General features: G+C 42.3%; 1 protein-coding gene across 3 annotated transcripts in view; it reads left to right on the top strand.

Moving 5' to 3' along the window:
* Positions 1-2202: 2202 nt before the first annotated feature.
* The window catches only part of LOC147106719 (synaptotagmin-7-like), an 890706-nt gene continuing 871394 nt past the window's right edge, over positions 2203-21514 (top strand). The window contains exon 1 of one of the 3 annotated variants that reach the window (XM_086007776.1): positions 2203-2471. In XM_086007776.1, the coding sequence (XP_085863902.1) occupies positions 2450-2471 (22 nt within the window). In that variant the 5' untranslated portion in view covers positions 2203-2449. The remainder of the gene's footprint in view (positions 2472-21514) is intronic. The other 2 variants (XM_086007777.1, XM_086007775.1) reach the window with 2 other exon arrangements.

Raw genomic sequence — 21514 nt, 5'->3', positions numbered from 1 at the left:
TGAATCTTTGAAATTCTCTACTGCAGAGGGCTGTGGATGCTCAGTCGTTGAGTATATTCAAGACAGAGATTGATAGATTTTTGGTTACTAAGGGAATCAAGGGATATGGGGATAGTGTGGGAAGGTGGACTTGAAATAGAAGATCAGCTATGATCTTATTGAATGGCGGAGCAGGCTCGAGGGGTTGTATGGCCTACTCCTGCTCCTAATTCTTATGTCCTTATATAGCACCTTTCACAACCTCAGGATGTCCCAAAGTGCTTTACAAGTAATTAAGTACTTTAGAAGTGTAATCACTGTTGTCATGTAGGAAATGTGGCAGCCAATTTGCAGACAGTTAGGTCCCACAAGCAGGGATGTGTTGCACAGAGCAGTCCCGTGCAATAGATTTTTAAATAGGTTCACGGACTCCCAGACCGCCTGTTTGTTTTGCGGTCTGGAGGAGTCCATCTTCCATGTCTATGTTGAGTGTGGGAGGTTGCAGCCCCTCTTCCACTATTTGAAGGGGCTGCTCCTCAAATTTTGGCTGCACTTCAGTCCCACGCTCTTGATCTACGGTCACCCCGTGCGGAGGGGGGCGGGCGGGTCGGAGGACCTCCTCGTGGGCCTGCTCCTGGGCCTGGCCAAGAAAGCCATCAATTGGTCCTGGCAGCGGGCGAGCGAGGGGGTCGTCCGACCGGATTGCCTCCCCCTCTTCCGTGGCCATGTTCGCGCCCGGGTGGCCCTAGAGATGGAGCACGCGGTGTCCGCCGGCACGCTCGAGCTCTTTCGTGACCGGTGGGCGCCGCGGGGACTGGAGTGCATTGTTAATCGGGACAACCAAATTTTAATTTGATTGGTGGAGGGTTATTTAAAAGGGTAATTGGGTTGTTGTCACCTTATTTGTGAAATTGTTTCTTTTTTTGGGTCCAATGAAAAGAGAGGGGTAACCACTCATGAATGAAAAGAGAGGGATGTGTTGCACAGAGCAGTCCCGTGCAATAGATTTTTAAATAGGTTCACGGACTCCCAGACCGCCTGTTTGTTTTGCGGTCTGGAGGAGTCCATCTTCCATGTCTATGTTGAGTGTGGGAGGTTGCAGCCCCTCTTCCACTATTTGAAGGGGCTGCTCCTCAAATTTTGGCTGCACTTCAGTCCCACGCTCTTGATCTACGGTCACCCGGTGCGGAGGGGAGCGGGCAGGTCGGAGGACCTCCTCGTGGGCCTGCTCCTGGGCCTGGCCAAGAAAGCCATTAATTGGTCCAGGCAGCGGGCGGCCGAGGGGGTCGTCCGGCCGGATTGCCTCCCTCTCTTCCGCGGCCATGTTCGCGGCCGGGTGGCCCTGGAGATGGAGCACGCGGTGTCCGCCGGCGAGCTCGAGCTCTTTCGTGACCGGTGGGCGCCGCGGGGTCTGGAGTGCGTCATCGATTTAAGGGGCCAAATTTTAATTTGATTTATCGGGTTTATTTAAAGGGTTTATTTGTTTAAGGGTCTTTTTTTGGGGGTTTAAAAAAAAAGAGGACAAGCAGGGATGTGATAATGACCAGATAATCAGTGTGTTGCGGTGTCGGTTGAGGGATACCCATTGGTCAGAATACCAGGGAGACTGCCCCTGCTGTTCTTTGAAACAATGCCATGGGATCTTTTGGGCCTCCGCTTTAAGTCCTCCTACACTGCAGCAATCCCTCAGCACTGCACTGGAGTGTCAGCCTAGAATTTGTGCTCAAGTCCCTGAAGTGTGACTTGACAACCTACTGTGTCAGAGGCAAGAGTGCTAACAATGAGCCAGGGCTACGTTGTTGGGCATATCCATTAGATAAATACTACTGTATTAGTCCTCACACGCATATGTCATACTTAATTTTGGGAGCCAATGTGCAACACCACAACTTGAAGCAATTCTCTGTTTACCTCCAGGGGCTGGGGACGGAGGAGCCAATCAGCCGTGGCAGAAATTTCCTTCATTGTCGGAATATAAAATAACTCACAAAGGAATTTTAAGCAAAAAAAAGTGTGAACCAGTTGACCAGATGAAGTGAACACATATATTATAATATTAGATACCTTAATATCAAAAAGGGCCAGTTTTAATTTCTGCCTTCCAAAGACGTATGTGTGGGACGGTAGAGAGAAAAAAAATAATTGCGTGATAGGAATCTTTGCAAAGCTTACTTCTGGCTGGCCGCCGCCTCCTCCCGATGTGGGGCGGCGATGGCGGGCACTGCCGCGCCACCTGTGTGCGTGCACGCGCCCCGGGACTGGGGTTCGCGCGCAAGTTGCCTCCGTGTGGCAGTGTTGTCAGCGCGTGGGAGCGAGCCGGAGTCAGGCAAAGTGTTTGCAGGAGGCTTCGCCAGCCCGCTCCTCTCTCGCCTCCTGTGTGTGTGTCTCTCTCTCTCTCAAAAATGCAACACGCCGCTTCCTGAACATAGACAAATAAACCACGGACACTTACTCCCGGAGAAAAATTAAAATGTTTAAAGACACTCCGAAAGGTAAGGGGGAAAATTAAGTATTTTTTTTAAAGGTTGCATTGATTCGCTTTGCATGTTGGTTAACAATGGAACTGAATGTTCCCCCCCCCCATTATTTTGTTGTTGCTGCTGCTATCTCCTCAGTCAACCTGTCGCGCTCCAAAGTCTGTCCGGTCCTCTGCTTCGCGAGACGCTTTTAAAGAGCTGTTTTGTTCGTTGTTATTTGCCCGTTTATAGCAATCTTCCCGCTAGCGTGGTGTGAGCTTTAATTCAGGAAGTTTAATGAAAAATATACCCAGGAGTGTCTGAATTGACGCTACCACAGTGCGCTCGGCATATGCCTTGGAAAGAGCTGTCACAGCAAACAGCTATTAGTTGGTGTTTTAGAGGAAGGAAACAATGACAGTTAATACAATTTTGTCTGTTTTATGTCGCTCCATATGTATAGACTTTGAGCATTTCTCGTTGTTGTCAAGTGCCCATTGCAGTGTGGGTCTCTGTCATGCTCAGCAGCTTTATTTTAGTGTTGAGGTTTCGCGGTTGCACTTGTTTTAAACGTATTCCTTATTCAATTGGATTTGAGGCTGCCGTTTAACCAATTCTTGCATCGTCTGTGTATATGTGTTTCTTTGAAGATTTTTGCAAGGTTTCTTGCATTTAGTTTATGTATAGATGGTGTAGACCCCCGTCCATACCCGTCTCTTTAATATTTTTAATTGAATTATCCTCCACATCTTCATTTTCAAGGTCAGTAGATGTGTGGCACCTTCAGGAACAAGACTTTATGCTTTTCTTCTTTCACATCTAGGTCATAACACAGCCTAGGGTGGTGTAGGTTCAGGACAAACATTGATAATTTTATGAGGAAGGGGCACAGTGAAGTTCTTCTAATTGGGCAGAAAAGTTGGTCTGAAGGGATTGACACCAATTCTAATTGCTTTTGGGCGTCGTGTGATAAATCTTTAGAATTACGCACACTGTTGCACCTAACATTTATTTTTGGTTTAAATGTTACTGTAAATGCACTCGAATTTTGCAGCTAAATCCCGTACGTTGAAATTTTTAACCGATTCTTTAATAACAGCTTCGGGTGCAAATGGGGAAATGCAGCCCGAACACGGATAAATCTGTAGTGCAAGAACTTGGATGCGGGTCAGGTATTGGTTTATCCAACAAATTTGTCTTGTAGCTATGCCAAGCGCTAGATAAGTGTGCACAGTACAGCCTCTTGCACCTTTATCGATGGAGCTTGGCATTTAAAATGTCTCCAGTACTCTTAGTGTAACGATAAAAGGTGCCTCGGTGCAGTGTCAATTAAATTTAATACGACGAACAGAATAGATATTTATACAACATTCACTGAACGCTCTGGTGCATTTAAACACTGAACGCTTTTGATTACTGGCTATGGTGCATTTTTAATGTAAAATATTTTGCACAGTCGGAGCCGCGTTATTTCAAACAGTTTTAAGTAGGTTGCTTAGACAGTCGAGATGGACTAGTGAAGTGGCTCCGTAGCAACATCATGCACACGCGTGCCGCTGAAGGCACTGGTCTACAAACCGCGCCTCTCATCCAGCGTGCTGCTTAGTGAGCCACTTCTCCCAGCAGGTTTGCTTCTTTCAATTTCAATCGTTGCAAGGATTTCAAATGGGTAATAGCATCAATCCGAGGCTCGTTTTAAACTCTGTTTTCCGCACCTGTCTGTCTCCTGCTCCCTATCTCTGAATAAAACGTGTTGGTTATTACTAATTGCGACGTTGAAAGGTGATTAAAGGTCTTGGGGGCTGGGCCACCTGTTCCTTTGTTTGATCACCTGTTCAGTCCCAGATCCCACTGTGTGGCAGGAGCTGCCCCTGCTGCAAGTGGATGTGTGTGTGTGTGTGTGTGTGTGTGTATAATGTATTCGATAGGGAATCCGTGCTCCATTTTCTGTACGTGTATATTCCCCATTTTTGCTGCGGGGGGTGAGCGGAAGAAGTACCTCCACAACAAGCAAACACAAGATAAAACAGCGGGTGGGATTCGGAACAAAGAACGCGAAGGGGCGAATGTGTCAATTTATAATTCGGGCATTTAATGAGTTGTCGGCATTTGATTAACTAAGGTTTACGGTTGAAATGACAAGGGCATACCGGAGAGGTGGTCTTGGGGCTGGTGCGATTTCCATTCAGCACACGTCCTTCAAGGACAGGTAGCCAGAGGGTCTGTGCACTTTGTTGCCGTAGATTTGCATTCAATCTTGTTTGGCAGCTGATGAAGGTAAACCGCCTGGTTGTCAAACATTTGACAGTCCCTTTTGTACAATGAGTAGGGATGGGAGTAGTATCTGGCTTAACATTGCATGTACTGACCTTCAAAAGCGAAGACTAGTCCCCCAACAAGAGCGGTTTCAATCCACAACGCTATCAATATATATAAACACGCAAGGAAACCATGGTCTGCTGAGGGTGAAATGACCTGAAATAATACCCGCTCCGCGGTGGCAGTAAACATATTGCAAGTCATTATGCCTTTGACTGTTCTATTGAACGTGGATGGGAGAAACGAGAAATTGATCACTTTCTAGTGCCAGCCAAAAGCATTTATTACCCTCATCACTGTAAATGTATTTTGCTTTGCTTGAGCTCCCCTACAGTAGTTACACGGTCAAATAGCTATTTGGTCTTCATTGTTGAAATAACGGCGGGGTGGTCGTGGTTGGTTGGTGGGTGGATTGGGGGGGGGGAGGAAGAGAGAAATAAAAACGTACCGTGCATGGTGCGAAAATACATGCGGTAGGCGTGTCTGTTCACTTTCCCTTGTTTGACACCCCTATTCTCATTCCAATTTCGCCTTAACCTTTCCTCGTCTTTATCCAGGATGTTGGGTCTATTAAAAGTTGAGGTTTATCTAAATAAGGACAATATATTGGCCACGGGACTGATTTCTCTAAATGTCCTTTTTTTTTTAAAGTTGTTCATTCAAATTGATTTGTAACTGTTATTGGTAGTCCATCACCTGCTGAGCCACATCACCGACGCGAAGTATTTTGTGTGGGCTCACTTCAGCGTCAAAAACCTAGTCTTCATCGACTTTGATTTCCTTCTTCCTGTTACCGACTCAGCTGTTAGCGAGTTGCCTATTTTAGCGGCAGCACAGGTGTTGCTTTTTAATGTGTCTGTTGGATAATCTCCCAAAGGCTTTCACCTTAACCTATCGAGAGAAGCAGAGACCGAGTATTTGTTGAATATTAACACATTATCTTGAAAACACAGTGCATGCGGATAATTTCATCAGGTTGAGGGGGAAAAAATAACATTGATCCGGATTTCGATGGAACAAAAAGGACCAGTCTGTAATGTTTACACCCGAGCTATTAAACCACACTTGCTACAATTGACTCTTCATTGCCTCCACTATCTTCCATCGTTTCAAAATGAAAACCCAGGACCAACAGAGTTGGCGTAAATGACAGTAAATTCTTAAATCTTCCTGCTTTATTTCCTTGCCGACAACTCATTAAATGCCCGAATTGGAAATGAAAATCAAGAATTTTGATGGGAGGAGTCATGTGGTAATAGTGTTATTTTAAACACACTAGTATAATAGCACCAATATGAATGGCCTAAGCCCACACTAGCTCCCCTCTGTGCAGTTTGAGCCCCTTCTCCAGCTCTTAATGAAGAAACATAATTGAGGGCCTCCTGATTTGGGTTGATGTGCTTGAGTCTTGCAGTTGTATATAATCATGCACAGACCTAAAAAAAACCCAGAACACTCCAGCAATAACGTCAGACCATTTGTTAATATAATGAAATATAATGTGACAGTTGCAATGGATTAAATTATATGTTGGATATTCTATAGACTGCTATAATTAGGAGACTGCACATAATGGCTAACATAGCCATGGAGACAAAATTGTGAATGACAAAGAATACTGGTGCTTAGTTTATATTCAAGAAAATTGCAGGTTCTACTGGCACAGTTGATCAATGTATGATACAAATTGCTATTGAATTACATCGATCAGAAAGGTCACAAATATAATTCTGGGTCTATGATGATCTTGTACAGATTAGCAGCAAGATCATGACTTGGGCTTGGTGTTACTAGGGGTGCAATAATTGGCCATATTTTTCCTACTACTCCTTCTCACTATCCAGTAGCCTTGATGGAAGTGCATTTGTGCAGATAAGTGAGTCCAGAGCAAACTCTGTTATGGCCTCATGATCATGCAGCCTGCACATACTCACTATCTAGGCTCATGTGAAAAATAATGACCGGGGGGAGGCATGTTTTAGAATGCATTCCCACCTTCAAAAGATGAAAAGTATGAGAATGATGTCTTGATTGTCATTTCTCCCCTGTTTCCCCCTCTATGTTTTGTGTTTTGCCTCAACTGGGAGATGTGGCAAGTCACAGACACTTGTCAATGCTGCTTTGTGTTATAAAAAAAAAAAAAAAAAATATTTAAAAAAATTATTAGCAAGCACATGAGAGTAATCTGGATGATTCTCAGTTTATTTACACTGCAACTTTACGCCAATGCTTCAGTTATATTGCCCGGAATTTGCGGTCAGCGGTGAAGCAAAGGCGTTCGCCACTGGCCCCGAAGTAAGCTCTCAGTCTCGAAGTTGGATGTGTAATTCAAATCAACAGAGTATGGTGGGAATCCCCTCGTGCGAGCTGCTGTGATGTCAACAAGCTGTCTAAGCAGCAAGTCAAAACTCGGAATTCTCAGACAGCGAACAAGGAAGTGAGTAAGCTCTTAAAATTCTAACTTTTTAAAAATGTTCGAGATTAAAACAAAGATTGGGGCTCTCACCTGGGGAAAAGGAAAACCTGAAATAAAGATGAACAAACTTTTTAAATTTCTTCATTATAATTTTTATTAAAATGGATAAATTTGACTGCACAAAATTAAAATTAGTTTTTCAGGCTCATAACTTTTGTTTAGCAGTCAATACGCTGTTAAAACCCCAGTTACACCCAGTCCCTTTGGGTCTAACTTTTAATGGAGTATGTAACAGTGTAATTACTGCAGAAGAGCCAAGGTTTTTGTCCATTCCCCTGATTTGAGATATTTCACTGAATGCTGGCTCTGTGGGGTGGGGGCAGGGGGCGCAGCCTGTAGAGCAGCAGTGAATGACAGACCCCAACTTCAGGATTTCCGCATTAGGCTGCGCATGTGCTAAATCCTGAAGTTGCGGGCAGTTTCAAAGGTGGATTGTCGACGAACGCTGCCAGTTTGCCGTCATCGGGACCGCAAATTCCGGACCAGTGTAAATGCAGATTCAATGTGGAGTCAAGGTTTTGCCTGCAGTAGGGAGTCTCGTTCCACTTTAGTCAGTTTCAGCCTTAATATCTGATTTACACTGTTGCATCAGTGCAAAACTGCTTTGCATTGACATGGGACTTGTAGTGTAAATACACGCAGTACGATTTTTGTTAATGTGTCTGTGATCAAGCACTTGTTCTTGACTCCTCCTTCCAAGAGCATAACTAAAGTCAAGTTAATGTGTGGGGAATCCAAGGCAAAAACCTCTCGCACTATCCAAATAGATGGGGTGTTGGAGCTTCAATACGATGTACCAGAGCGCACTCCTGTAAAGATTTGGGGGGTGGGCAATTTTAACACTAAAATATTGGCTTCTGTTGTATTGAGTTTTCTATTCTAGGTCACACTATATTTTAAATTTAAACTGCTGGATGTGAAATATAAGCATATACATTGACCATGTCAAATGAAATATGAAAGTTTTTATTTGTGATTTTGTGCACTTTACGCTTGTCATTATGTTTCTCAAAGTGAGAGTCTGGAATGAGAACTTTCACATTTCTGGGAGATTTGTTTTTCTCTTTCAAGTGCAAGTTTTATTAGATGGGAAGTTTATGCAATACCGTTATGCTGCCACTAGATGTCATGAGTACACTTATTTTCGAGGTGAACTAGAGCCATCTAGTGGCAATAAAAGTGCACTACAGTCCTTGAACAAATTAATTTGCAGCTCTTGGGTATCATTTATTTTGTTTACAGACAAGACAAATGTCTTTGGAGTCCGTTTTACTTGTTTAGGTCTTCATAGGCAGGCAAAGTGTTCCCAGGGCTCTGACCAGCCATTCCTTCCCCTCTTCACACAAGATGAATTTAAAGTGAGACAATCAAGCATACATTCCACAATCCCATGGTTCTGTGCATTGAGCTTCAATTTGAGGAAAATTAATAATGGATGCAACAGTGAAAGTTTAGCCATTTCTAAAGAACATACCTACATAATTTTCCATTTTTATTAAAACTGGTTATTGGTGAAATAAATATTTCATCTAAACATAAACCACTTACCTGTGAATCAAAACATTCAGAGGAGGGTACATGATGAGTTGAAGGTCAGTGTGACATTGGGTTGCGTTTGAAGGCTGGTATACCGGATGTGGGAAAGGCAAGCCAGGTCTAGTGTGGGGTGAGGGTGGGTTATGGGCAGTGGCGTTGATGCGTGTGGGGATAACAGCCATGAGCAGTGGTTGGAGGTCAGGATGGCGACTCGAGTTCAAGCAGTGAATGTGAGTGGAGGGTTGTCTATACATTGCCTACAAAAGGAGTCAACTATAGAGCACTATTTATGGGCCTTTTCCCATTACTTGTACTGAATAGTTTTACCTACAATTATAGCTTAAAAAGGCAACTGTGACAAGTTTGTTGCTGCTGTTGACTGGTTGTCTCCACAAAACAACAGTGTTCCACAATGATGGGCAAAATAAATTCCTTTTAAATCCCCATCTCATTTAGCAGAAAAATGGCCTTGTGCTCCTGCACTGAGAGTCATTAAGCATCCAACAGTTCATTTTCTATTAGCATAATAATACTGGCGAGGTCTTTAATTCTGTCAGATGGAGACATTTTACTGGAGTGAGAGAGAGAAATTGAGGTTGGAATGGGAAATAGAGAAATATTTGCAGCAGATGGGAGAGGTGTTAGGAATGTGAACAAGCTTGACTAGGTGGACAGTGCATAACTGTTACTTTACGTAACTCCATCAGGTTCATGTGAGGATGGGCAGTCTAGGGATGAAGTCTGCCACAGAAGGATGTGGGGCAGAGTTTGAAATGTCGGCAGATTGCATGCCGTATTGGAATTGGGAAAGCAGCAGGCTGGGTACATCAACTTAAAAATAAGACTCTTTGTTTTGTATATAATGAATACAAATGAAACGTATCCATTAAATAATGTTATAATCTTTTTAATATTAATGGCATCCAGGACAAGGGAGCTGTTGTTGTATCCCACAGAAATCTGTTTTGGTAGTATGTAATGCCACAAATCAGAGATGATACTGCAGACATGGTTCTAGGATCCAATTGGTTAAAAGAGCAATGGTCTTTCAAGCAATATTTTAATATTTAATACCGCTGTTACTTCCCCTTTTAATTCCTCAAAGTAAACCTGTTTTCAGTAAAATAAAAAGTAAGCGCTGAAAATGCTCAGGTCAGTCAGCATTGGTAATGAGAGGCGACCAACTTTTTAAAAATTAATTTATGGGATGTGGGTGCTGCTGGCAAGGCCAGCATTTATTGCCCAACCCTAATTGCCCTTGAGAAGGTGGTGGTGAGCCGTCGCCTTGAACCGCTGCAATCCGTGTGGTGAAGGCACTCCCACTTTTGGATGTGCACCCTTCTTCAGATCGATGGCTAAGACTGACTTCAGTCTGTTGGCGGGCACACACCTGAAACTTCATAATCTGTAATTTCTCTTCACAAATGCTTACTGACAAGCTGAGTGTGGAATTACCTTGAAATGGTTGTCAAGTGCAATCGTCGTTGCATGTTGATAATAGAAACCAGGAACCTATTAACATGTTTTTAAATAATTCAGGAGAAAGAAACAAGACAAATGTGGGAGTGACAAAGTTAGACCCCAGAAGTGAATATTCTTGTAATAAAAACAGAAATTGCAGGCAATGCACTTCTGGTTTGTCAACATCTGAAAAAAGAAATGACCGGTTTAAGTTTTGAATGGGGGCCCCCCAGTCAGTCAGAAAAGACTCCATCGTTTCAGATGCTAATGAATCTGTTGCTTATTTCCAGCATTTTTCTGTTTTGATTTTAGATTTTCACCATTTGCAGTTTTTCTTTTATCTCGTGAAGATTCTTGTGTATACGATGTAGTCTCATGAAAACAAAATGGGATTGGGATATCTTCAGGTAGTAATGGGGAAAGTACATGTTTTGCACATGGTTAGCATTCACTCTGTCGTGCGTGAGGAACATTGAGTTGATTTGAGTTTCAGAAAAATATAGTTGATCTCAATATCAGCAATAGCCATACCACTGGTTTGTACTGTTGCATCATATTTATGACATGATTATAGTGCACTATCGGTTTGAGACCAGCAGCTACAGTGATTCGCAGTCAGTAGCATGCAACTACAAATCACAATATATAGTGTCCAGGAGAGAGCTCCACAATGTTTGTTTACAAATATGCACCGAGCTCTCTAAATTGGATCATGAACTACAGCTATACAAATAAAGAATAACACGAGTTTGTGTGTTTTGAAGACTGTGCATATTGTGGTTTAGGTGATGACTAATTAATTAAAGATATGCTTTTTTGACCTAAATCGAAGCATCGACACTGATGTCAATAGTGTATTCTAGCTACTGTTGTTTATGATTAAGGGAAGTGATTAGTCACAGGTGGGAGGGTGGGGCAGGGAGGGAGGTTGAAAGTCATGGCTTTGGTGTGGGGGGTGGGGGGGAAGTAGACAAATCTCGCAGGAGCAAGAACATTTAAACCTGGCATGTAAATACTTCATTGGCAAGGCAGGGCACGTATGGCATGATAGAAGTTTCCTTAGAAGGAGCAGGAGTAATATGTTTTGTAGTAATTGGAACCATAAGTGCCCATTTTCAGTCCTTTTCACAGTATTAAAAAAAAAATCACCCTATAGGGGTGGAACATTATACTATTACCAGTTAGTGGTAAAAATTACAATGTTGTGCTGTGATAAAACTACTTGTCCTAGCTATGTCGGTAATAAATGAAAATAACAAGTGCAGTAGTCCTTTACCAGAACACTCATGAACTATGACTTCTGATTTTTAACTTGCATTGTTTATTGTTCCAGCTCTACAGAGGGACCACTTCAAATCCATTTCTACAGTATCACTCTCCGTAACATTACTGATCTACTACAGCTTCTGATAAAATAGCAGACAGCTTATGGTTCTCTTAAGGATACATAAACCATACAAAATATCTTCTGCGGTGAATACACTCTCTCTATACTTCCTTTTGGCATACCACACCTCTGATGCGCAGGAGTTCTGATTTGCTTATGGTTCACTGTTTAGAAGACAAAGTGACAATGCAGCTAAATCCCTTCATTGGCGATTGCTTCCCCAGAGTTTCTCAAACAGCTTTTTAAAAGATCAGAGTCTCCTTCCAAAATGTTAACGTCACCTTTTTCTTCAGATGCTGACACACGTGGTGATTTCCAGCATTTTCTGTTTAATTTCAGATTTCTGGTTTTTTCAATTTTTCGCTACCTTTCTTAAAAAGAGACAAAGGGTTACTAGCTTTTAGAAATCTCTATATAAATGAAAGATGTCCACAGTGAATTGGTCTCGATGCTATTCCTTTAATGAGCTTTTGTGATGGAGGAAAGCCCGCATTCCTCACCATCTGAACAATGTAAAATAATTTACAATGAAATGACTTGCATTGATATAGCACCATAGACAAACATCCCAAGGTGCAGTTACAGAAGCATAATCGGACAAAAATAGACACCAAGCCATAGAATGGGTGACCACAGTTAGTCAAAGATGTGGATTGTAAGGAATCTATTAAAGAGAGAAGTGGAGAGGCAGAAAGGTTTAAGGAGGGAATTCCAGCGATTAAGACCTAGATGGCTGAAGGCACAACTGTCATTGGTGGGGTGAAGGGAAGAGGGGATGGCGAAGAACCAGAGTTTGTGGAACAGAGTTCTGGGATGGTGGTAGGACAAGAGGAGTTTAGAGATGAGGAGGGACGAGGCCTTGAAGGGTGTTAAACATGAGGATGAGAATTTTAAATTGCAGGTGTTAGAGGAACGGGAATCAATGTTGGTTAACAAGAATGGAGTGAGCGGGATAGGATCCGAGGAGCAGAGTTTTAGTTCAGCTGGAGGATGCGAGGCTAGCCAAGCGAGCAACAGCTAGTAATAAATAGAAACCAATACAGAAAAGTTCAAATACCAGAGACCAGTCATGAAGTTCAATGTAAAGAAGGTAGTAGTAGAATAATTTGCCAGAAAAATGAGGAGGCCATGTTTTTCAATTTTCTTATCTTTTGATGTGGTCATTAAAGCTTTTGGGTTTTTGATTATCATTAAACATCAGGACTGGAGCTACAGTCCTGTTTTGGTTTTTGACAAAAGATAGCAGTTTTACACGTACCATAGAGAGAATGCAAGTGGGGGGGTTGCATTCTAAATTATAATTTCATACTATAGGATTACATAGAATGTACAGCACAGTAACAGGCCATTTGGCCCAACTGGTCTGTGCCAGTGGTTGTGCTCCACATGAGCCTCCTCCCACCTGTCTTTCTCTAACCCTATCAGAATAATGTTCTATTTCTTTCTCCCTCAACTGTTTATCTAGCTTCCCCTTAAATGCCTCTATGCTATTTGCCTCAACTACTCCCTGTGGTAGTGAGTTCCACATTCTAACTATTCTATGGGTAAAGTAGTTTCTCCTGAATTCCCTGTTGGATTTATTGGTCACTATTTTATATTTATAGTTTTGGTCTCTTTCTGCCCCCCCCCCCCCCACAAGTGGAAACATCTTCTCTACGTCTACCCTATTAAACCCTTTCACAATCTTAAATTAAGTGGCTATGTTGTGAAGTTAAAAGGTTGAGGATATTGCTGCATGATGCAAATTATGTTTGTGACTGAAGTGTATAATTGTAATGCAGTTTTAGAAAGGATGCAGTTAATATAACCAGATGCTGTAATTATTCTCCCTGTAACTATTCTAGGTGTGGGATTGTTTATTGAAAGCAACTGAAGATGCCTTTTTGTAGGTAGCAATAAGTAAATATTGGTCATTTAGCAATGTAATGGTAGAATTTGGGGCAAAATAACTCCCATTAAAATGTCATTCAGAGGAGAATATTTACCTAGTCTTTTTTTTCTATGTCTCTCAAAGGTCACTTACCAAATACTAAAGCTGGATTGACGTGTCCAATTATTTCCCTTGGAGTGTCGTTGTGAGAGTTTTGTATCATGGCTAAAAAGAGCCAGGTATTGAGTGGAGTCAATTGAGTTTTCACACATTCATGAAACAACAGGAGGTGGGAGAAGGTTCCTTTTGATTTAGATGTAACATTTTCAACATACTAGTATGTCACTCATTCCTCCCTTCAAGACTGTTTTCACCATAAATTTCAAGCTTTTATGCCAAATATCTGTCAAAATCAGGGAAATGTGTTTGCATTTGCAATCAGGAGTAACACAAGTAGAGAACACATTTTAGGACGTGGCACTGTTTTAATAACTGTGAAAATTGGTTGTTTAATTAAAACCAAATGGGTGTCATGAGGCAGATTTGACTTTTGCTGGGAGAAGAATTCCCCTACTTTGCATATTCATGCATTCCATTGTAGAAATACATTCTATAGATGATACAGATTGAGACCAGGGTTTTATGTATAACCAATGAGTGGCTATTCTTGGGCACAAGTGAGTTATGGTAGCTGTGACATTAGTAGATTTTCTTTAAACCACTAGTTCTGAATGTGCAATCTATTCATTGTGGAAGAAGGACTTGCATTTATATAACATCTTATGACATTTCTCAAATGTCTCAGTGCTTCAGTTATTTTGAAGTGCAATGATTCATCTGATGTAGGCAAATACTGCAAGCATTTTTTGCATGGCAGAGTCCCCAAATCATGCAATGTATATACAATCACTGTAAACTGCTGCAAAATAGAGATGATTGAAACTGGATTGTATTAAAATTCCAGAATGTTTTATATATCTGGCCTTATTCTAATGGCAAAGGAACATTGAACAGCCATCCTTTGGGGAAGTTTTACATTGAATTTATTTTCATCGAATGATGCAGCACAGAAGGAGGCCATTTGTCCCATTGTGCCTGTGCTGGCACTTTGGTAGAGCTAGCCAATTCATCCAACTCCCCTGTTCTTTCCCCATAGCCCTGTCAGTTTTTCCCTTCAAGTATTTATCCAATTCTCTCTTTGAATGTTCCAATTGAATCTGCTTCCACCGTCCTTTCAGGCAGTGCATTCCAGATCACAACTTTAAAAAAAAAAAAAAAAAATTTACTCATGTCACCTCTGGTTCTTTTCCCAATCACCTTAAATTTGTGTTCTCTGATTACTGACCCTGCTACCACTGGAAACAGTTTCTCCTTATTTACTTTCCAACTCACTGTTCATGGTTTTGAAGACCTCGATCAAATTTGCTCTTAACCTTCTCTGCTTTAGTTTTTGGAGAGCGATCTCTGTGCAACACTTCCCTGTTTTTATTTAGTGACTGCTGCCACTCTTCAGTTATGTACCATGACGCTCACAGCTGTGGGAACCATTTATAAAAAGGCTATTTATTAAACTGTGCAATATCATTAGATGTCCCAGAGTGAGACCTGGTGCCAAAAGAAAAGGATTTTTGTTTAGCAGAATGGTCCAGAGCATTTAGTTAGGAATGGCATCCAAATGTTGCAGCTATCATGTATTTGGTGAAGCAGGTGCAACGGCATCGGAACTAATGGCACATGGCTGCACCTAGAACAGCCTGGGTCTATCATTCAGTTGGAACATTGGAAATTGGATCCATTTACATCGGTGAGCGTAGCCAATGAGGGGAGAACTTCACATGATTGCTTTTAGTCTTACTGCAGTAAAGTAAAAGTGTCTTTAGCCTCTGGGTGCAATTAGATGCTAGCAACCTGAAACACAAAACGGAGTATTCTGGGAGCACTCAGCTGGTCGGGCAGCATATATAGGGAGAACAGACAAGTTCTGTTTTGAGTATGCAAACTCTGTCAGAACTGGAAGATGTTACAGATGAAAAGCATTTATAAAGCAACAGGACAAGGGGGAGGTGCACCCACACTGATAGAAGTGATATAAGCATGAGAGAAATCAAAGAAATTAAAGACATACGAGACAGTAAAAGAAAGACGAAATGGCTTGCATTTATACTGTGCCTTTCAACCTCAGGACGTCCCAAAGCACTTTACAGCCAATGAAGCACTTTTGAAGTGTAATCACTGTTGAAGGAAACGCGGCAGCCAATTTGCACACAACAAGCTCCCACAAACAGTAATGTGATGATGACCAGATAATCAATTTTTTTTTAGTGATGTTGGTTGAGTGATAAATATTGGCCAGACACCAAGGAGATTTCCCCTGCTCTTCTTTGAAATAAGGCCATGGGATCTTTTACATCCACCTGAGAGCGCAGACGGGGCCTCGATTTAATGTCTCATCTGAAAGACGGCACCTCTGGCAGTGCAGCACTCCCTCAGTACTGCACTGGAGTGTCAGCCTAGATTTTTGTGCTCAAGTCCCTGGAGTGGGAAGAATTTTTAAAAACCTGGCAAACGGCGCAGGCTCCAGTGGCTCCTCAAGCTTGGTAGAAGAAAGAAAGCAGGTTGATAAGAATGGGTGCACATCACCCCTCCAGCACGATGTTCCAATGGGGGGGGGGGGGGGGGGGAAGAGGAGGTCAGAAATGAAAGACCTGCTAGTGTGTGAATATGTAAACTGATGGGGGTAGGCAGATGAAAGGGAAGCTGGGAAGACTGGCTCAGGAGCCTTGTGAAAGAAAAGAGCAGGTCGGCATCAAGGGTGCAGTAAAATATTTGGGGGTCCAACCCGTGCCTTCGTCTCATTTTCTGCCATTTAACTATCTCCTGTTTTCTACTTAAGCATTTTACAAGCTATTCTATCTTTTTTTTCCCTCTTGTCTTGCTCTTTTTATAAATGCCATTGTCCTTTGATTAGCCTAATTAGGCTTACGAATCAATTATCTCCTGCAAGGGAGACACCATCAATGTAGCACATCAGGTGATTAGAGTTGCAGTTTTACAATATTTACTTAAGTGCTACTTTATTCCTTTTACTATAAAGAGCCAGCCCTACCAACTCTGGCTGAAAGCACACATTCGAGTCATCTCTGCACTGGCCCCTTGCACAATTACAATAATCTCCATGAGCACACCCCCAGTTTGCCACATACTTCATTCCTTAGCCACCAACTCCATCCCTCTCCCTGGTCACTGCCTGAGTGAACCAGACCGTTCGCAACCTTGGCGTCCTATTTGACCATGAGATGAGCTTCGGTCCACATATCCGCTTCATTACCTAATTCCACCTCCATAACATCACCTGCTTCCGCCCCGCTCAGTTCATCTGCTGTTGAAACCCTCCTCCATGCTTTTTATTACCTCTAAACTTGACTCTTCCAATACTCGCCTGGCCCGCCTTCCATCTTCCACCCTCCATAAACCTGAACTCACCCAAAACTTTGCTGACTATATCCTAACTCTCTCTCCAAGTCCTGTTCACCCATCCCCTGTGCTTGCTGACCTACATTGGCTCCCCTCTGGCAATGCTATGATTTTAAAAATTCTCATCCTTGTTTTCAAATCCATTCATGACCTTGCCCTTCCCTATCTCTTTAACCTCCTACAGCCCTCCAAGATCTGTGCTCCTCTAATTCTGAACTCTTGCACAACCCCATTTTAATCACTCCACCATTGGCGGTCTTCAGCTGCCTAGGCCCTATACTCTGGAATTCCCTCCCTACCTCTCCATCTTATGATGCTCCTTAAACCAAGCTCTTTGACCAAGCCTTTGGTCACCTGTCTTAATATCTCCTTATGTGGATCAGTGTTTGTTAAACTGTGAAGCACCTTGGGAGGTTTTACTATGTTAAAGGCACTATATAAATGCAAGTTGCTGCTGATTGACCAGGAATGGAGAGGGAAAGAAAGATTGAATTACGAGTGAAAAAGAGACAGGAAAAAAAGTATTAAAAAAAAAAAAAATTAATTAAAAAAAACCCCTCCAATAACAATTAAAACAGGAAGGAATGAGACTCCACACTTGTAATAGTTAATTTTCAGTGCGAGAGTTTGACTGACAGTAATTAACACTTACCACACTGTTAAAAGGATATTAAAATGAAATGTCCAAGCCCTAACTTTCTGTGGCGAGTTTACTTCTGCCGTGCAAGTACAGCAACTTCATGCTGCTCAATGCATTTGAATGGGGAGCCAGATAGTGAGATGCTGTTTTCACAAAGTTAAGGGTGGAGTGGTGCATCTCCGACAGCAACTTTTCAATTCCCCCGCTTAATCATGCATCTGCCCTCGCCTGAAGTTGTTGTGGCATTTGCTCATTAATTTACGATGAGCACTATTCGCCTCACTGTTACTTTGACAGTGAATTATGGTCCATTGATGGTTCCTAGAAGGATGTAAGTTGTACATAACACTCAAGAAACTCTAACTTAGCACGTGAGGTAGCTGTAGCACAAGTAGACTGAGTCTTAACTGTTTCTGTTTGATTGTGACCGGCTAAAGCAAAGCAATGAAATATTTTCCTCTCCTGGTTTAGCTAATACTGTTAAGAGGTGGGTTTATCAAAATTAGAATTGAAATATTAACTGGCTAATTTGCGATAAGGAAACGTGCAGCTGAGGGTGAAGCTTTTGCATGTTTTCCTTTGATAAAGGAAATGCATCTGCAGTTTTGTGAATAAACTAGAGCTGTAGCCTTAAACTGCTCTATCTGATGACCAAAACATTTAAGATAGATCTACCACCAAAAGATAATGCCCAGTCTTAAAAATTAGAATTTAAATTTACAAGAAACCATGGATTCAAAATGGCTTGATAAAAGTAAGAATACATAGGTTAAGATAGGGCAGTATGAAAGAAAAGAAAGACTTGCATTTGTATAGTGCCTTTCATGACCTCCGGTCATCCCAATGAAGTACTTTTGAAGTGGTCGTCACTGTTGTAAGGTAGGAAACGCGGCAGCCAATTTGCACTCGGCAAGCTCCCAAAAACGGGAATGTGATAATGACCAGATAATCTGTTTACGATGTTGATTTGAGGGATAAATATTGGCCAGGACAGTGGGGATAACTCCCCTGCTCTCTTTCAATACAGTGCCATGGGATCTTTTACATCCATCTGAGAGAGCAGACAGGGCCTCAGTTTAACTTCAAAAGACAGCACTGCTGACAGTGCAGCACTCCCTCAGGCGAGGCAGGCTATTGCTTTTGTTGTAACTCATTGTTATTTGTTCTGTACCTCTTGCGTGGGACTGAGTAAAGAAGCAAGCCACTAATAAAACATTCAAAAAGCTACATGTTGGATGGGGAGATGGGTGGTATGATTTTGGTCATCACTTTAATTTGATTACTGCTAATTAGAATATACAAATTATCTCATCCCACCATCTATGGCTCAAAGCCATGTAAATTAAATGAGTTTTAACTCCTTTTCTTGAGTTAATTACATTTTGAGAGGATATGCAAGATGAGTGCCAGACATTGAGCAGAAGCGTTGTCACCCATTGTTCAACAAGTGAGAGTGGGCACTCAGTCCATCCAGGTGTTAGGAACAGCTCAATCTGATCATGGGAATGAGACTAAGCTAATCATTGGGGTTTCTGATATACCAGGAGTGAAAGTCCATTGCAGCAGGCAATCGATGTTTTAAATCCTACGGTAAATAGCTTTGTTCAATTATGAAAGGTCAATTCTGATGTCCTTGTCTAAAGAGAAAGTGGTTGATTGACAGTTCTTTGCTCAGACAGTGAAACACATTTGTCAGCTTTTTGTTAGTTGACTAATTCTTCCTGTTTTATTCTACTACAAACCCATGTGGCAGGGATTCAACCTCCACTTAAAACTTTGTGTTACAGCCACTGATCCAAGTGAATGCTATTAGGAGCATGTGAAGCATCATCTCTTCTATTATTTTGTGAATGGAGAAGGTAAAAGCTAAATATAATCTAGTGGAATTGGTTGTGTTCATCGTTTACTACCAGTTCGCAACTTTTGTGTCATATTTGACCCCAAGATGAGCTTCCGACCACATATCCGCACCATCACGAAGACCACATATTTCCACCTCCGTAACTTTGCCTGCCTCAGCTCATCTGCTGAAACGCTCATCCATGCCTTTGTTACATCTAGACATGACTATTCCAATGCACTCCTTGCTGGCCTCACACGTTCTACCCTCTGTAAACTTGAAGTTATCCAAAACCTTGCTGCCCATAACCCAACTTGCACCAAGTCCTGTTCACACATTACCCCTGTGCTTTCTGACCTACATTGGCTCCTGGTTAAGCAACACCTTGATTTTAAAATTCTCATCCATGTTTTCAAATTCCTCCCATGGCCTCTTCCCTCACTATCTCTGTAATCTCCTCCAGCCCCACAACCCTCGGATATCTGCGCTCCTCCAATTCTGGCCTCTTGCGCATCCCCAATTTTAATTACTCCACCATTGGCGTCTGTCCCTTCAGCTGTTGAGCCCTAAGCTCTGGAATTCATAAAATAAGAAATAGGAGCAGGAGTAGGCCATTCAGCCCCTCGAGCCTGCTCCACCATTCAATAAGATCATGGCTGATCTGATCTTGGCCTCAACTCCACTTTCCCGCCCACTCCCCATAACCCTTGACTCCCCTATAGCTAAAATATATGTGTCTCTCCGCCTTGAATATATTCAATGACCCAGCCTCCACAGCTCCCTGGGGTAGAGAATTCCAAAGATTCACGACCCCTGAGAAGAAATAATTCCTCCTCGTCTCTGTTTTAAATGGGCGACCCCTTATTCTGGAACTATGCCCCCTAGTTCTAGATTCCCCCACGAGGGGAAACATCCTCTCAGCATCTACCCTGTCAAGCCCCCTCAGGATCTTATCACAGAAATCACAGAAACCCCACAGTGCAGATAGAGGCCATTTTCAGCCCATCGAGCCTGCACCGACACATATCCCACCCGATCCCTGTAACCCCTACACCAACACATATCCCACCCTATCCCCATAACCCCACATATTTAATCCCCCCTAACACTAAGGGTCAATTTATCATAGCCAATCAACCTAACCCGCACATCTTTGGACTATGTTTCAATAAGATCCCTGCTCATTCTTCTAAACTTCAATGAGTATAGGCTCAACCTTTCTTCATAAGACAACCCCTTCATCTCTGTAATTAACCTAGTGTACTTTCTCTGAACTACCTCCAATGCAAGTATATCCCTCCTTTAAATGAGACCAAAACTGTACGTGGTACTCCAGGTGTGGTCTCACCAGCACCCTGTACAGTTGTAGCAAGACTTCCCTATTTTTATATTCCATCCCCCTTGCAATAAGGGCCAACATTCCATTTGCCTTCCTAATTACTTGCTGTACCTGCATGCTAACTTTTTGCGTTTCATGTACGAGGACCCCCAGATCCCTCTACCACTGCATTTTGTAGTCTCTCTCCATTTAAATAATTCCCTCCCTAAACCCCTCTACCTCTCGTTCCTCCTTTTAAGGCACTCCTTAAAACTTACCTCTTTGACAAAGCTTTTGGTCATCTGCCCTAATATCTCCTTATATGGCTCAGTTTCAAATTTTGTTTGACGCTCTTGTGACGCGCCTTGGGATGTTTTACTATATTAAAGGTGCTATATAAATACAAGTTCTGATGAAGGGTCACAGACCTGAAACGTTAACTCTATTTCTCTCTCCACGGATGCTGCCTGGCCTGCTGAGTGCTTCCTGCATTTTCTGTTGTTATTTCAGATTTCCAACATCTGCAGTATTTTGCTATAGTATAAATACAAGTTGTTAATTTATATTTTAAATAAACCTGATCACAGGAAGGTGACAAAGCTAATCAGTTCGGGTTGCTGACATGCCAGGGGGGGTGAGAGTCAGTTGCACCAGGCAGTCCTACAGGTGATTGACAGCTTAATTCAATTGTGAAAGATATCTTTTGATGTCCTCTATCTCTGGAGAAAAAGGTTGATTAACTTTGCCACACAGCTTGA

Source organism: Somniosus microcephalus, chromosome 15, assembly GCF_052327205.1.
Source record: "Somniosus microcephalus isolate GS21.2 chromosome 15, FLI_Smic_1.0, whole genome shotgun sequence".
In the NCBI taxonomy this organism is placed as follows: Eukaryota; Metazoa; Chordata; class Chondrichthyes; order Squaliformes; family Somniosidae; genus Somniosus; species Somniosus microcephalus.
This window is presented reverse-complemented; position numbering and strand designations above follow the sequence as displayed.